We start from the raw sequence: 15,872 nt of genomic DNA, 5'->3' as shown, positions 1-15,872 counted from the left end.
CTAACACTTCCCAAAATCTTCCGCCTGAGGGTGCCGTGACCTCGGGAACCGACAACAACCAGACTGGCTCCGAGTTCTTCGATTTTGTTCATTATGGTGTGACCAGGATCCCCTCCTTCCAATTGCATAACCTTCCCACCAACCTAAAACAATACGGTTAAAACAATTATTCTTGGCTAAAAATATAGTCCACACACACTACTTAGAGAGGAATTAAGACACGTCAATTAGTTTATCCCTTTAAACATTTGTATACGCCAGTGGCGGATTAATGGTACCCAAATAAGGAAGTGGGCCTAGAAAGTACAATTAAAGTAAGAAATTGCATAAAAAGGGAGGTAGAGGGTTTGGTCTGCAGTTTGATAAAAAAATCAGAAAGACTACATAAAGCAGAACGTTTTGGATTTCTACATGTACAGAAACAATATTAAAGTTAAAACATAGTTTTATTTTATCGGTCGACTCCAATAAGAGGTCCAATATGTAATTACTCCCACGCTAACAATTTTTTTGTGTGAATTGTTTTGTTCTGAATTGGTGCCAAACTTTCAACTAAACAAAATCTACTTTATAGATTGATTGTTGGTTTACACCGCATTAGCACAAGGCTATATCGCGGCGAAAAATCTACTTTAAGTTTTACACATATGCGAAGATACTTCTATACGGTATGGTTTTTCTCATTGTTGAAGGCCGTAGAGAGACCTATAATTTGCCTATTTCCACTAATTTGAACTTTGGTGGATATATTTCTCATTGGCAATTTCCTTACTTATAATGATATTCTCAGGGTAAAAAAACTGGAGGCAAACTTTTTTCCCAAACAAATCCATAACCCACTTCTTGCTTCTCCTTTGGCTGTTTCTTCGTGGTATTTATGGACAATAATATTAGGGTCAACCGGCATCCACTTAGCTGTAAAGGTAAAATTAAAGAAACAAACACATAAAAAATATTTAACAGTCATCACTATAAGTATCATTCATAATGAGAATTTTCATTGTGAGTCTCAATACCGACATATTCAAATAGTAGTACATTTTGATCCCCACGTACCGTAAATCATATAAGAGTGGAGCACTCGTTTGATGTTGGTTTGTTGGTCCAACTTATTTCAATTGGCTTCGCTGAGAAAGGGAATATCATTTTTGAAGTTTTCGACCCACGTCATTAAGCTAACAGTGATATTCCTGTACAATTGGGCCAAATATAGATTTTACACATTAGGGTCCGATAGCGCGTGAATGCAGCCCGCGGTCTGTAAATTAACTGCGGTTTATCTTTCTGGTATTATAAAGAAGTCGTTAAGACATATGCATCTTTGTAATTTAAAATCGCTTTGGTTGATTAAATAAAGTTAGTTTTAACAGTATATATTCAAAACATGAATTCTACAAGAACAAAGAAAGACATAAGTATATTCCATCGGACCCAGAACAATTTTATACAAACAAGTTTTCCTAAAACATATTGCCCGTCACTCAAGAGTGTAAAGGCTATAGTCCAGACACATTCGTGCACGTCGATTGGTAATGTAGTTGTTAAATGCGAGCTATTTAATAAATAATATAACCAGCATTGGATAATTAAAATTCACGAGCAGTAAAAATATACTTTAAAAAATCACGTTTTTTTTTTAACTTATGTTTAATGAGAAGTTTTGATTTGGTTGTTAGAACAGAACTGCTCGTGAAACATAATACAATTGACAATCATATCACATTTTTTTATTCTTTGTGGCCGGCAAGCTGTTGTGCAAATTTTAGAAGGCAGATGCAAATTTCTGCTCTTTAAAGTAGTTCATTTCAATCAATTACATTACACTTATCTACTAATTATAAATGACTTGTTAACCATATAGATCTGTATCACCTTATTTGGATATAGATATCAACTTACACTCGTATTTGTGTTGTGCTTTATGATGAACACAGTACATCGCTATGACCTCATCATTTTCTTTATAAACATTTTGCACATAAACTGTAAAAAGAGAATAGATATATTTTTAATCTAACAGTTAAAGGCTACGAAGGTCACTCATTAGTACGTTTTTTAATAATTATTTTAAATGTGTCCAGATTTTTAAATTTCTACTCTCATCACCCTTTTTATGTTTGTCCTTGACCTAATTTGAACGCAGTAGTGCCTCGTCTTGCATGTTCTCGAATGTTTCGAGTTCAACGAAAAAAACGACGCAAAATAATGAACTTTGTTTTGATTAAATTACGTCGCAATTATTTTATTAACAACAATAAATATTTATAAAACTTACAATTTAAGGCTATATCTGAATGTTTACTTCCATCCATCGCCACAACAGCGATCCTTTTTGCAGTTTCTGCCCCTTCGGCCATTGTCAAAATTAAAAGGTTTCCGAAATGTTTATACGACCAGTAGGTCAACTGTGAAGGTCTAAAAATAAGATCAGATAATCAAATAGACGTGTATCTTACATAAGATCGATTGGTATTTTGAAACTATAAATAAATACTTTTAAATCTCTTGTTTATTTATATCGTATCTATTTAGTACGTGACACGAAAGTGCCTAGCATAAATGATAGGTCTAATGAGATTTTATTTTGGAAAGGAATAAAATCATAACAAACATTTAAAAGTGGTAGTGTTCAAAAGTATGTTTTAACCCCTTACATTTTGAGTAAAGTCAAAATGAAATGGAAAATGAAAGTGGAAAACTCCAGACTTTTTTTTAAGAATAACAAAAGTTATAGCCTCCGCCCATTTTTAAGTTTACTGCTACGCAGCTGTAAGGGTCGCTTTATATTTACTGCAAAATGAAAAAAAGTTCGTACTTAAAAAGGCCTCTAAAGCTTTAAGGCAAAAATATGTGATGTAATGATACTTCAAAGGTAAACCACGAATTTGAATAATCAACAAAAAACAAATTCGATCAACATACTGTGGCTAAATGCCAGATTTAGCTTTGTTGGACTTTGTCAAATTGAGAACCATCTGCACGTAAAACCACCGTTTGAAAAAATAGGCAGACATGTATATATGCATGACGCCCCTCTAATTATATTTGGAAAATTGTTCGGAATTTTCAACGTGGTGGACTCCGTCAGTCGACTTCTTATATGAGTCATTGTCCTGACGATTAAACCTATTTGAAAAACACAAAAGAAGAAAGAGCAAATTAAAGGTATTAACACCAAAAGAGATCAGCAATTAAGTCAACAAAACTGAAATAGTCAGTAAAATTTTTCTAATAGTTACCCTTACCCAACTATATTTTTAGGTGTTTTGGGCAGACACTATTGAAGTTAACGGTGGACTATAAAATATCCAGAAAAAAAGCTAAAAAACAACACTAGAAAAGCAGTCAAACTGAATATATTTTCACATTTCTTGTGACAACATCTAATAATTTACCCTAGAGATTAAAATTTTACCATCATGAAAACGGCTGAATCATTTAATTGTTTGTAGATGGCATCGCTTCGTTAAATATTATCAGTAGGAAATACAATTCTTCTAGATGAAGATGAAAGTTCCCTCTTTATAAATATGCTGTCCCATTTCCGAAACAGTATAAATGAGCTGTAAAGTATACTCCAATCAGAACAAACAAACTTATTTGTTGACGAACACATTAGAAACGACTTAAATTTCTCTCAGTCGGAGCTAAACAGTTTAACAAATGCAGTCCATGACAGTGAAGAATTTGTGCAAGAATTTGAACAAGTGGATTTTTCTGATATAACTATATTATTGCCCAATTATTGACGATGTACACGAGTACTAGTATATTGAGACCCTAGGCCCTATATATGAAGAATGTGTGACCTTTGTAAGAGTTCATACGATTACACAGATTGTCCAGGAGATCACATTAGATTCCATAAAAGAATCGGTGGTGTGAATGTTTATAACCACCATGCAATCGTTACTGACGTGGATGCTGAATATAATCACAGAGTCGGGAAAATGACATTGATATAGGAAGATGTGGTGTGAGTGCCAATGAGACAACTCTCCATCCAAATAAAAATTTAAAAATTAAACCATTATAGGTTAAAGTACGGCCTTCAACACGGAGCCTTGGCTCACACCGAACAACAAGCTATAAAGGGCCCCAAAATTACTAGTGTAAAACCATTCAAACGGGAAAACCAACGGTCTAATCTATATAAACAAAACGAGAAACGAGAAACACGTATATATTACATAAACAAACGACAACTACTGTACATCAGATTCCTGACTTAGGACAGGTGCAAACATTTGCAGCGGGATTAAACGTTTTAATGGGCCCAAACCTCCTTGATTCATTTTTAGAAAGGTACAAAAAAAGTTTAATATATTACACGAGACAAAAGAATACGACTCGGAGACGGCGGATATTGAAAATGTGCGATACAAGTGGCGTCCATTTACAACTGAGCAGATCGTAGACAGGGCAAATAAAATGGCCGACCAATTTGAACAGCATGTACATGCTGAATTTTAGCATTTATTTGGAAATAACTTCGAAGAAAAATCAAATGTTATTGCGACTGATTCAAAATTTAGTAACGTAGCATCGTCATTTGAAAATTACGTGAAATATTATACAATTTAATGGCTATTGAAGCTATTTCTTTAAGGTGCAATACAGTTTTGCCATGGAATACAACCAGCCATAAGAGGATTTGCTGTTATGGCTAGCCTACTCTCCATGATCGACAGACTGGCAACATTAAAGGATAAGTTAGAGAAAGCATTGATGTGTTTTAAACGATAAGTAAAGAAACACAAAACAAATAATGGTGTCACTCATATTTTGTTGCATAAGTACTGGAATATCAGTAATGGTCAATGTTTCTTGGTTTTTTTTTTCGCTGTAAATGCGGCTATTGCAGTGGCTTTACCGTTTGTTTCTTCATTTGTTATGGACACAATAAAACCCTGATTCAACCAGCCTAAAAGATTCCAAAACTAGTGTTGAAACGATGTAATATGATTCGGAATGGAGATGTCATTACCTTCTGTTATATTGGACTGAATCATGAAGATTTTGTTAGAAGAGTTTCCCTTATAAGGTAGCAGGATTATAATTTAGTACATCAGACGCGCGTTTTGTCTACATACGATTCATCAGTGGTGCTCATATCAAAATATTTATTGAGCCATACAAGTAAAAAGTTGAAGAGCATTGATGATTGAAAATTCCAAAACGTTGTGCCAAATACGGCTAAGGTAATCTATGCATTTGATTAGAAAATTATTATTTTTTCGAAAAATTAAAAGTTTAATAAACAGAAAATTTGTAAAAATGACAGCATTATTGATATTCATGTCAACACCGAAGTGTTGCCTATTTGGCTGGTGATACCCTCACCGATGAAACGTCCACAAGCAGTGGCATCGACCCAGTGGTGTCAATAGTTATCAAAGGTACCAGTATTATAATTTAGTACGCCAGACGCGCGTTTCGTCTACATAAGACTCATCATTAACGCTCATATCAAAATATATATTAAGCTTAACAAGTAAAAAGTTGAAGGGCATTGATGAATCAAAATTCCAACAAGTTGTGCCAAATACGGCTTATGTAATCTATGCCTTTGATAAGAAAATCATTGGTTTTTCAAAAATGTCAAAGTTTTGTTAACAGAAAATTTGTAAAAATGACCACATGATTGATATTCATGTCAACACCGCAGTGTTGACTACTGGTCTGGTGATACCCTCAGTTACGAAATTCCACCAGCAGTGGTATCAACCCAGTACGCCATTACACCAACGAATTACACGAAGTAAAAATGTCATTTGTTCATTTCAACTATCCAGTGAAATTGAGAATTGAAAAGGGGAATGTGTCAAAGGGACAATAACCCGATAATATAACAAACAACAGCCAAAGGACGAAAAAGCCAAAAAACCGCACCGGAGGAGTCCCTTAGTTGGCCAATTGGCAAATATGGATACCAGTTCAGAGACAATGGACGTCATGCTAAACTCAGAATTATACACAAGAAACTAAAACTAAAAATCATACAAGACTAAGGCATTTGAACTATTGTCATAATAGTTAATATTTTTTTTTATGAAAATATAAAGATTTATTGCCGAGAATAAAAATCAAAATGGAAATGAGGAATGTGCCAAAGAGAATACATCTCGACCAAAGAACAGAAAACAGCCGGAATACCGGTACTTGTTAAATACAATAATTTATTCTATTGTTTTAATAAATAAAATTCGTAAAAGAAGCAATACTTCATTACTTTTTGCATCCAACGCAATACGTTATAGGTACATGCATATGTGAGGAGATATAAGACAAAACTAAATTACAAGGTATGAATATTTTTATCTGCCTTTTCAACGACTTGAAGGAGATTGATTTTATGTTATAAATCATTTTAGTACCAAAACCCAACCGAACGGACTACTGATTAACTGTTTTTCGTTGGTTAATTTTTAAAAATGTGGCACTTGGCAAAACATAATCAGCCCATGAGGCGCTTGATTTTGACTTGTCAGTGTGCATCATATATTTCATAACTTAAATAGGCTCAAACAAGACGTTTATAATAACCACACGTTTGAACATCGGACCAGAAGGATAAAGTTTAATCATGTTCTTTGTGACCATACATAGGCTGCAAACATATACAAAATTCAGCTCACAAATTGTTGCCAAAATATAGAAAATTTGTTTGATGTATTTGAGCTAATGATCTCGCCATTTGATAATAGACTGCCCATTTTTTATTTGCCTTGGAGGTCGGTATTTTTATTATTGTACTTTTTCATTAAATAAGATATTTAATGACATTCTTTTAGAAATATCCTTCGAAGGACCAGTTTCTGCCAAACACAAGGAAACCGAATGGAGTTGAAGAGGTACAAATGGTGTTCTTCGAGATTGTTTATATTTGAAATGGATATAGGTTCTAAGTATGGGAATGTATATTAGCTCAATGTTTAGGCAATATTTGAATAGATATCATGTCGAGTGAATATTAGAATAAAGCCCCTTTAACTTTGAATTACAATTAAACAATCGGGTAATAATCCCTCACTAATTAATATATTATATATTTCAGTAATAAATAATTATGAAATACGAAATACACTAGTTTCGAAGGTCGAAAGCAGCTTACAATACTCCAATGCCTTCAAAATTTAACTTTACTTAATTAAAGCACAACTTATACCCATAAGAGGTCCAAAGGCATGTTATAACAACAATATAAGATGACATTAAAAATAACATAAAAATCAAAAATAAACCAAAACATTAAACACAACAATGACTTCAAGTCACTCCTGTCCTCAGTTCCATACACTGTTTGATAAAGAAGCCCACAGATTTCTCTTGCTGACAAGTGGTTGTATTTAGTATATATTGATAGATTGTCGTTGATCATCTCAACAAGATTGATTTTCTGGCTTGAGCCGATACGGTATTGAATAATACTTTTAGATATTGGATGATATTTTGGCTCTCAATAACGACGACTTCAGTACGTATACTAACGAAATTTATCCTGTTGAACTTACACTGAATAAAGCTTATACTAACAATGATCACTGTCCTTTTTTTCGATCTTAATATCTATATCATTAACGGAAAGCTTAATTGCAAAATGTATGATCAAAAAGGCTAATCTAATGATTTTTCATTTCCTCTCGTTAATTATCCATTTTTAGATGGTGACGTTCCCTTGTCAACATCTTACGGTGTTTATATATCTCAACTTGTACGATTCGATCGTGTATGTAACAATGTTTCAGATTTTAACGAGAGAAATTTATGTATTACTGAAAAATTATTATACCAGGGTTTTCGATATCACAAACTAGTCAAAACATTTACTAAATTTTAACATTCGTAAATATAGCTCAACATGCATATTTCTTATTCGTTCAGGTATTTTACATCCAATTTGTTATTAAATATCTTTGTAAAGCACACAAATTTCAGTATTCGCCTCAAAAGCTAACAAAACCGTTAATAATTATTAAGAAGGGTTATAGTTACGATATTGTTGTCAAGATTGCATATTTTGGCTTTAATATTGATTCACTTATAGTGTCATTTCATCGGAATTAAACACATTTATTTAAAAAAAAACAGTGGTTCGCATGACACGGTTTATGTTCATCTCATATTTGTTATCATAGTATGTTACTAAACCCCTAACGGGAAGGATTGTGCCTGATATTCATATGATGAAGACATCATCTTTCAATCAGTTTAATTGAAGTCTGGAGCTGGCAAGTCAGTTAACTGCTAGTAGTCTGTTGTTATTTCTGTATTATTGTCATTTTGTTTATTTTCTTTGGTTCCATCTTCTGACATCAAACTCGGACTTCTCTTGAACTGAATTTCAATGTGCGTATTGTTATGCGTTTACTTTTCTACATTGGCTAAAGGCTATAGAGGGAGGAGATCTCATAAACATGTTTAACCCCGCCACATTTTCCGTCTGTCCCAAATCAGGAGCTACTTGTATATTTTTTAATTTTAGTTTCTTGTGTACAATTTGGAGTTTAGTATTGCGTTCATTATCACTGAACTAGTATACTTTTTTTGTTAAAGGGGCCAGCTGAAGGACGCCTCCGGGTGCGGGAATTTCTCGCTAAATTGAAGACCTGTTCTGCTATTGTCTGATTTATTGTCGGGTTGTTGTCTCTTTGACACATTCACCATTTCCATTCTCATTTTTTACATGTATATAATAATTTGGCTTTTATTCATTTTATTGATAACATTTAAATTGTTTGTATTTAAAAAAAAAGTGATTTGCTTCATCACTAACACACACAATTAATTCCGTTAAGCGAACAATTTTGTTTTCTCTTCAATAAAGCCAAATGGTTCCGTATTGCAAAATATGTCTTCATTCAAACTCACAGTTTAGTTAAACCAATAAGAACTATATCTTTCGAATAGTTACATTACATATACGGTCGATGTATTGTTCAGCATCGTTCATAATAATCATCACTAATACCATCAACTTGCATACTTGTTTGAAACAAAGAACATCGCCCACCATTCGCCATCTGAAATCCAAGACAGTTATCAGAATCTCTACAGTAAAGGGCGCATCGTATTGGTGTTGCATTTTCCAAATTCTGTTGAAGACTCACCATTGCTTGTTTATTTTTCTGCTTGCAGAATATTCCTGTGAATATGTCAAAATAACATTTAATTTATTCTTCAATTACTTATACAAAATTTCAAGTTAATTTAGACAAGAACTTAATGAACCGTCTGTCAACATTTTACTTGAGTTATTGCCCTTTAGTGACGAAATTATCTTTTTCTCGCTTTCAGTCCTTTATCTTGAAAACTATAAGAGATATATTAAAATCATAAGATATAATCAACACATAAATCAAAATGACAAAAATTGCCATATAAATAAGGATTATTTTTAACATATGTTTGCCTATTATCTGAGAACATACAAAACGATAGACAGAAACTTTAAACAAAACAAAAAAAGATCTGCTGAATAAGATCCATAACTTTGTCAACATGACTGAATTTATCAGTAACTCGTTATAGAGTGGTTGTCTTTTAATGATGATTTCTACTAATGGGTTGCCATTATTGATCGACACAGCCTCTTTGGAGCCTCTAGTTGTGTAAGTAATATATTTCAACTTAATTTGGAAATCAAGGTTTACTATCTTTAAAATAAAATAAATGAATTTAAGAACCGAGTTGATCAATACCTTCATCAGGAGTGTGATCAGCAAATATTTCAACTTCACACAGAGTTAGCGCGTCCGTGTTGTAGGAATATTTATACTCCTTAAATATTTTGACAAATCTGCCACGGATAATCCTATTGCAGGCAATATTTAGTACAGCTGGAGCCGCTCCATTATGAAAGAAACAGAGCTGGCCTTGTTCATCGTCAAAATTTGTCCATGTGTTGATTTGCGGGTTGTAGATGTATATAAAGAAATCCGCAAAACGATTACCTGAAATTGTATAAAGTGCCATATAGTGTTTTAAAAATAGGAGAAAATACTATTGTTTTATAGATCAACATTTGTTCCAAAACATTTTAGCATGTCTTTATATATGATCCACCCAATTGCAACCTTTGTAGATTAATGCAATATCCATGATACATATTTACAGTAGCAGTTGATAAGGGGGACAAAGACAAATAAGAGAACACAATACAAAACATAGAAAACTAAAGACTAAGCAACACGAACCCTACCAAAAACTTGGGGAATCGCATGTATTCTGCAAGGGTTAAAATTGAGAATGGAAATGGGGAATGTGTCAAAGAGACAACAACCCGACCAAATAAAAAAACAACAGCAGAAGGTCACCAACAGGTCTTAGCATATCCTGCTCCACGTAAAAGTCTAGTTCAATTGCTTATTCGTGGAGAAAAAAAAAACCCATTGAGTTTGTAGCATTGGGAGGGTGGTTTATTCATAGAAGTTTCGATTTACCAACAACGCACCATTACTACCGTATGGTGGTATTTAAGTGACATCGACTTGTCAAGATAGCAAGATAATTTAACATGATATTTAAGACACTTATCATGCTAATTTGACATTTAATTTCAAATTAGTTGACTGAAGGCGAAGTGTACGTAATTAAACTTCACAATGGATTTTTTTTAAATTTCACATACAAATTCTGCTTGTAAAATTACATCAGAAAATGAAATAAAAAAAGGGGGTAACCGTTTTCGTTTTTGAGATACGAGCCGTTGAAATTAACTACACGATACACCAAAATTACAAAGGATATATAGGGGAAATCATCAAAATTAGCAGATGTTTTTACACTATCAAGATTTTCATTTTTGTTGGACAATGGATTTTTTTCTAAAATTGATATACGATTTTAAAATGAAAGACGAATCCATCGGTGCAAAGAAAGTCCTTAGCAACCGTATTAGTTTTTACGCTACTCTCTGTTGAAGTTTAGTTTTTGGCCGGAACATTGAAATTATCTGGCGACGTCATTGTCTGAGTAACGTCGCCCAGCTTCTACATCGAAACTCTATTATACCTTGCAATGCCGTAGCAATGGCGTTCGTGTGTATTACCTATCTTCCTATGTATTAAAAATAATCTTAAAAATTTTAAAGAATATTTCTGTCGCAAAAGAAATTGCAAGTTTGTAAATTAAATTACCGCAAATGAAAGAAATTTGCCGTAGACTCTAATTTCATCTTTTCTATATTATAGTGATTTCCGAACCTTTTTCAATGCTGGCATGGATTGTTTAATTCTTTTATGAATCAAATATCGAGTTTGAATTTGTCCCGGTTAACACAGTGTTGACAGAATGAATTGATCGGCTTTATAATACTAAGATCGGGTATACAACTCGTTTTCAATCTTACTTCTGTATGTTTGTATTTAAAAAAGTAGACATATTTTCTGCATATTTTCATGTTCGTCATTTCTGCATGTTGTTAATCTGAGGATTTGCACACAATATAGTCTACATCATCAACCTATTTCATTAGTCATGTTTACACACATGCTAAAGACGCATCTCTGCCAAAACATATTTTATTTTACAAAATTTCCAATCTCGATCACTTTCCCTTTTCTTTAACTAAATGACAAAGAATGATGTAGTGTTTGCTGAATGAAGTTTCAGTAACATAAGAAAATATTTGTTTGTTCCATGCATTATTTGTTAAAAATCCAAATTTAAGGATTTAAATTGATTGATTGATTGTTGGTTGCTTAACGATATGTTTCATGATAATAAGTCGACATAATTATCTTGTGTTCTTGATGAAAAGTCAAGATATTGCTCTGAAGTGCCATAGTCTATTCAACTTGTCACGTTAAGATAGCATGATATTTCATTATTAATTCTACTTGACAAGATAATTGTTCTGCTTAATTATGTAAAAGATAGATTGAAAACTTATGCAAATGATATTCAACATATAGGGCGCAAGTTTCATATCAGGAAAGTCGCGACCCAAAACATCAATAATGATGATAATAATAATAATAATAATGGTGTTTTTATGATAAAATACTTCGTAATTTAGCTGAAAACAGTCATTTAATTTGTTTCTATTAACATTTAAAAAATTTGCTACTATGTTTAACATTGCAGCAGTCAGCAGTTATCGCCTTCTCTAACAAAGAGCTTCGATTCTTTTGTCCTATTTCAACTGGGTTTCCGCCTGTTTAGTTATATATGAAAATATTGACCAATGCAACAACAACATAAAACAAATTGATGCTTGTTAATTATTCATCTGGCCTGGGGCGAAAGTCTTGGCGCAGGGTGTTTAGAACCATTTACATTTAAAAACCCAAATGTTGCAAAACACCTATCCGACGCCTATGACAAATATGTTGTTGTCTCCGCAGACAAAGCCCCAAATAACATCGTTTTTGTGTGTAAAAGTCATTACATTAACTGTTTGATAAACGAATTAGGTATTGACAATTCACTTGGAAACTCAACATATACCCTCACGACACTTACCAAAGAGGAAATCCTGGATAATCATAGGTTTGTTCTTTGTTCTTTTGGAATTTCAACCAAAGGTGAAGAACTGGATCTTCCATCACTGTATTGGATACCTAAACTACATAAGTGTCCTTACAAACAACATTATATTGCTGGGTCTTCCAAGTGCTCCACGAAACCTCTTTCAAAATGATTCATATCTTTTTTTATCAGCAATCAAAGACGGGCTTCAAAGTTATTGTAAAACTGCCTATTTTAGAGGTGGCGTGAATCAGGTGTGGATACTTAAAAATTCCAAAGATCTTTTAGAGTACATACATGTACAATCTAGCTCTCTTTCATCTTGTAACAGTATTGAAACATTTGACTTTTATACTCTTTACACAAGTATTCCACATTCCAAACAAAAAGACAAATTGAAAGAGTTGGTATTGCTTTGCTTCATAAAAAAGAATGGCCAACGTAGATACAAGTATCTTGTTTTAGGGTGGAATAAATTTTACTTTGTAAAGGATCACTCTGATTCAAAAAAAAATTCTCTGAAACTATCAAGATGCTTGATTTCTTGATTGATAACATATATGTTACGCTCGGATGACGTGTTTTTCAACAGACTGTCGGCATTCCAATGGAAACAAACTGTGTCCCTCTATTTGCCGACTTATTTCTTTATTATTATGAGGCTGACTTCATGCAGGAACTTCTTAGGAAGAAAGTTAAGAAGTTAGCAATATGCTTTAACTCTACTTTCCGCTATATAGATGATGTTCTTTCACTAAATAACTTAAAATTTGGTGACTATGTGGAACGCATCTATCCCATTGAACTAGAGATAAAGGATACTACAGATAAGTTAAGTCGGCTTCTTAACTTGACCTACATATATAAATTGACAATGAGGGTCGGTTGAAAACAAAACCTTACGACAAAAGATAAGATTTCAGCTTTCCAATTGTGAACTTTCAATTTTTAAGTAGCAATATTCAAGCAACACCTGCATACGCGGTATATATCTCCCAACTGATACGATATTCCCGTGCTTGCATTTCCTTTTCCTAATAATGATTTTCTTGATAGAGAATTGCTGCTCACAAGGAACTGTTAAACCAAGAGTTCCAAATGGTGAAGTTGAAAATCATCCCTTCGTAAATTTTACGGACGCCATCACGAGTTGGTTGACAGTTATGTGATAACCGTTTCACAAATGATATCGGATTTGTTCCTTATGTCGTAACTACAAACCCCTTTTCTTTCATGAATGTGACCTACTGATTTAGACTTTTTATCGGATTTGTTACCACATAAGCAACACGACGGGTGATACATGTGGAGCAGAATCTGCTTACCCTTACGGAGCACCTAAGATCACCTCTAGTTTTTGATGGGGTTCGTGTTGTTTATTCTATGTTGTGACATGTGTACTGTTGTTTGTCTGTTTGTCTTTTTCATTTCAAGCCATGGCGTTGTCAGTTTGTTTTGGATATATGAGTTTGACTGTCCTTTTGGTATCTTTCGTCCCTCCTTTACGAATGATAAATGCTAGAATAAACCCGAAAAACCATAACTTGTTTGAACAAAACTCAAATGCAGAAGTAATGTGAAAATTAACCCTTATCTTATCAAATAACAAAAAAAAGTGACAATCTATCTGCACCAGATACGCATTTCGACAAACCAATGTTACGTCAATGATACTCGAGTCAAAAACATTTTAAAATTCAACATTTATTAAAAAGATAGAGATCTTGAAACCAAAAAGGATAACAAAAAAAAAAGTAAAACTTAAGGCGGGAAAAGAATCAGAGATTTGCATGAGAGAGATACAATCCTTAATTTTGAATAATTTCCATTATTTTGTAATAGGAAATTTCCATTACACAAAATCAGTCTTTCCATGCCAAGACCGAAGTACTGGCTACTTGGCTGGTGATACCATCGGGGACTATAAGTCCAATTACAGAGGCATCGTCCAAGTGGTTGTAATTTTATCTACACCAGATGTGCATGTCGCCAATCAATGTTTCTTCAGTAATGCTCGAGGCCAAAATATTTGAAAATCAAAAGCTTTTTGCAAAAAATGGAGAGCTACAAAAACAAAACAAAAAAGTACAAAACGTAAAGCAAAAGAAAATCCATACTGATAGTTGGTGGCTTTATAAAACAAATAGTGTTTGAACTGTGATAGATGTTTGTCTCATTGACAATCATATCACAGTTCTTTAATATTATTAGTTACACAGTGTACAATTGTCCTAATACGAGAATATATCGGGTCAATAAAATTCATATCGGGTCGAGGACAATCGAACATTGTGTAACGAGTTTATCCTATATTTTGTTATATTATATATTTTTATATTCAAATTCAATATAAGGACAATATCAACCAAATATATTTCAGATATTTAATCTAAAACTGTGAAAAATTATGACTATAAAGCAACTCTTTTTTTTTCTTTTTTATAAGGTCAATGCTACAAGGGTAATAATCACGATTGACGTAATAAATAAGGGAGATCATTCCTATTGACGTAATAAAAAATTGTACTGAAATTTATTAGGACAATATCAGCCAATCAAATCTGGAAAAACTACTCTAAACCAGGATAATAATTATTATGCAGACATCACTTACCACAGCAGTCCCTTCTATTGTATATTGTTAAAGTGATAATGTTATACTCTTGTCCAAGATCAAGTGCCCACCAATAGTTTGCCTCGTCCGCTAGCGTGTGACTGCAAAATGGTCCGCCGCGAGCCATATAGTTTTGTTCATTGCTACCATCATTAGCAAGAGACGATATTGCTGGTCGATTGGCATTCTCCACTAAAGTCGAGCTTTGCATATTATCCTTGTTAAGGGCTATGTTCTCCCTTAGTGCTGTGTTTAAAGAAATAAAGGCAACAGTAGTATACCGCTGTTCAAAACTCATAATCAGAATTAAAAAAAAACGACATAAATAATTATATATTAATTATAAAATTCATTAATAAAATTGGTATTTCATCGTATAAAAATTATTCCATCTGCAGGATTTAAAAAAGTGGTATGGAACATGTTCTTCGGGTTTAGCTGTATTATCATGAATACAATAACAAGTCTAGCGTTCATCCTGGTGAATGCTTTAATAATAGAAGTTTTGCTTAATCACTACATGTTTTATTATTGGAGATTAATTCGTTAGCCCCAGTCCCACTAGACCACGATTGCACTACGCTCAACGCGATCTAAAATAAATTCAAATCATGTATGAGCGGCATGAAAATGTAAATTTTCGTTGCTTTCACGATGCTGTTTCTACAACGATCCCGCTACGTTGATTCCACGATCTCACCGCGCGTATTCAGCGACCTCTCTATGCTTATCAAGATCTTTCTACGCTCATCACGATCTCACTACGACCATACCACGAGTTATCCGA

The 15,872-nt window shown here is 33.3% G+C and overlaps 2 protein-coding genes across 2 annotated transcripts; both read right to left on the bottom strand.

The window, feature by feature from the left end:
• LOC134716742 (uncharacterized) lies at nucleotides 1-2,493 on the bottom strand. Its single transcript, XM_063579746.1, has 4 exons — nucleotides 2,276-2,493; nucleotides 1,900-1,983; nucleotides 841-915; nucleotides 1-143 (listed from the first exon to the last, which is right to left on the bottom strand). Exons 1-4 carry the CDS (start codon nucleotides 2,355-2,357, stop codon nucleotides 1-3), a joined length of 384 nt encoding a protein of 127 aa, XP_063435816.1. The 5' UTR covers nucleotides 2,358-2,493.
• Nucleotides 2,494-8,796: 6,303 nt separating this feature from the next.
• LOC134716740 (fucolectin-4-like) lies at nucleotides 8,797-15,296 on the bottom strand. Its single transcript, XM_063579745.1, has 3 exons — nucleotides 15,086-15,296; nucleotides 9,702-9,953; nucleotides 8,797-9,145 (listed from the first exon to the last, which is right to left on the bottom strand). Exons 1-3 carry the CDS (start codon nucleotides 15,294-15,296, stop codon nucleotides 8,940-8,942), a joined length of 669 nt encoding a protein of 222 aa, XP_063435815.1. The 3' UTR covers nucleotides 8,797-8,939.
• Between the last annotated feature and the right edge of the window lie 576 nt (nucleotides 15,297-15,872).

Source organism: Mytilus trossulus, chromosome 4, assembly GCF_036588685.1.
Source record: "Mytilus trossulus isolate FHL-02 chromosome 4, PNRI_Mtr1.1.1.hap1, whole genome shotgun sequence".
Taxonomy (NCBI): domain Eukaryota; kingdom Metazoa; phylum Mollusca; class Bivalvia; order Mytilida; family Mytilidae; genus Mytilus; species Mytilus trossulus.
Note: the sequence above shows the minus strand (reverse complement) of the source record. Positions and strands in the feature narration are given on the sequence as shown.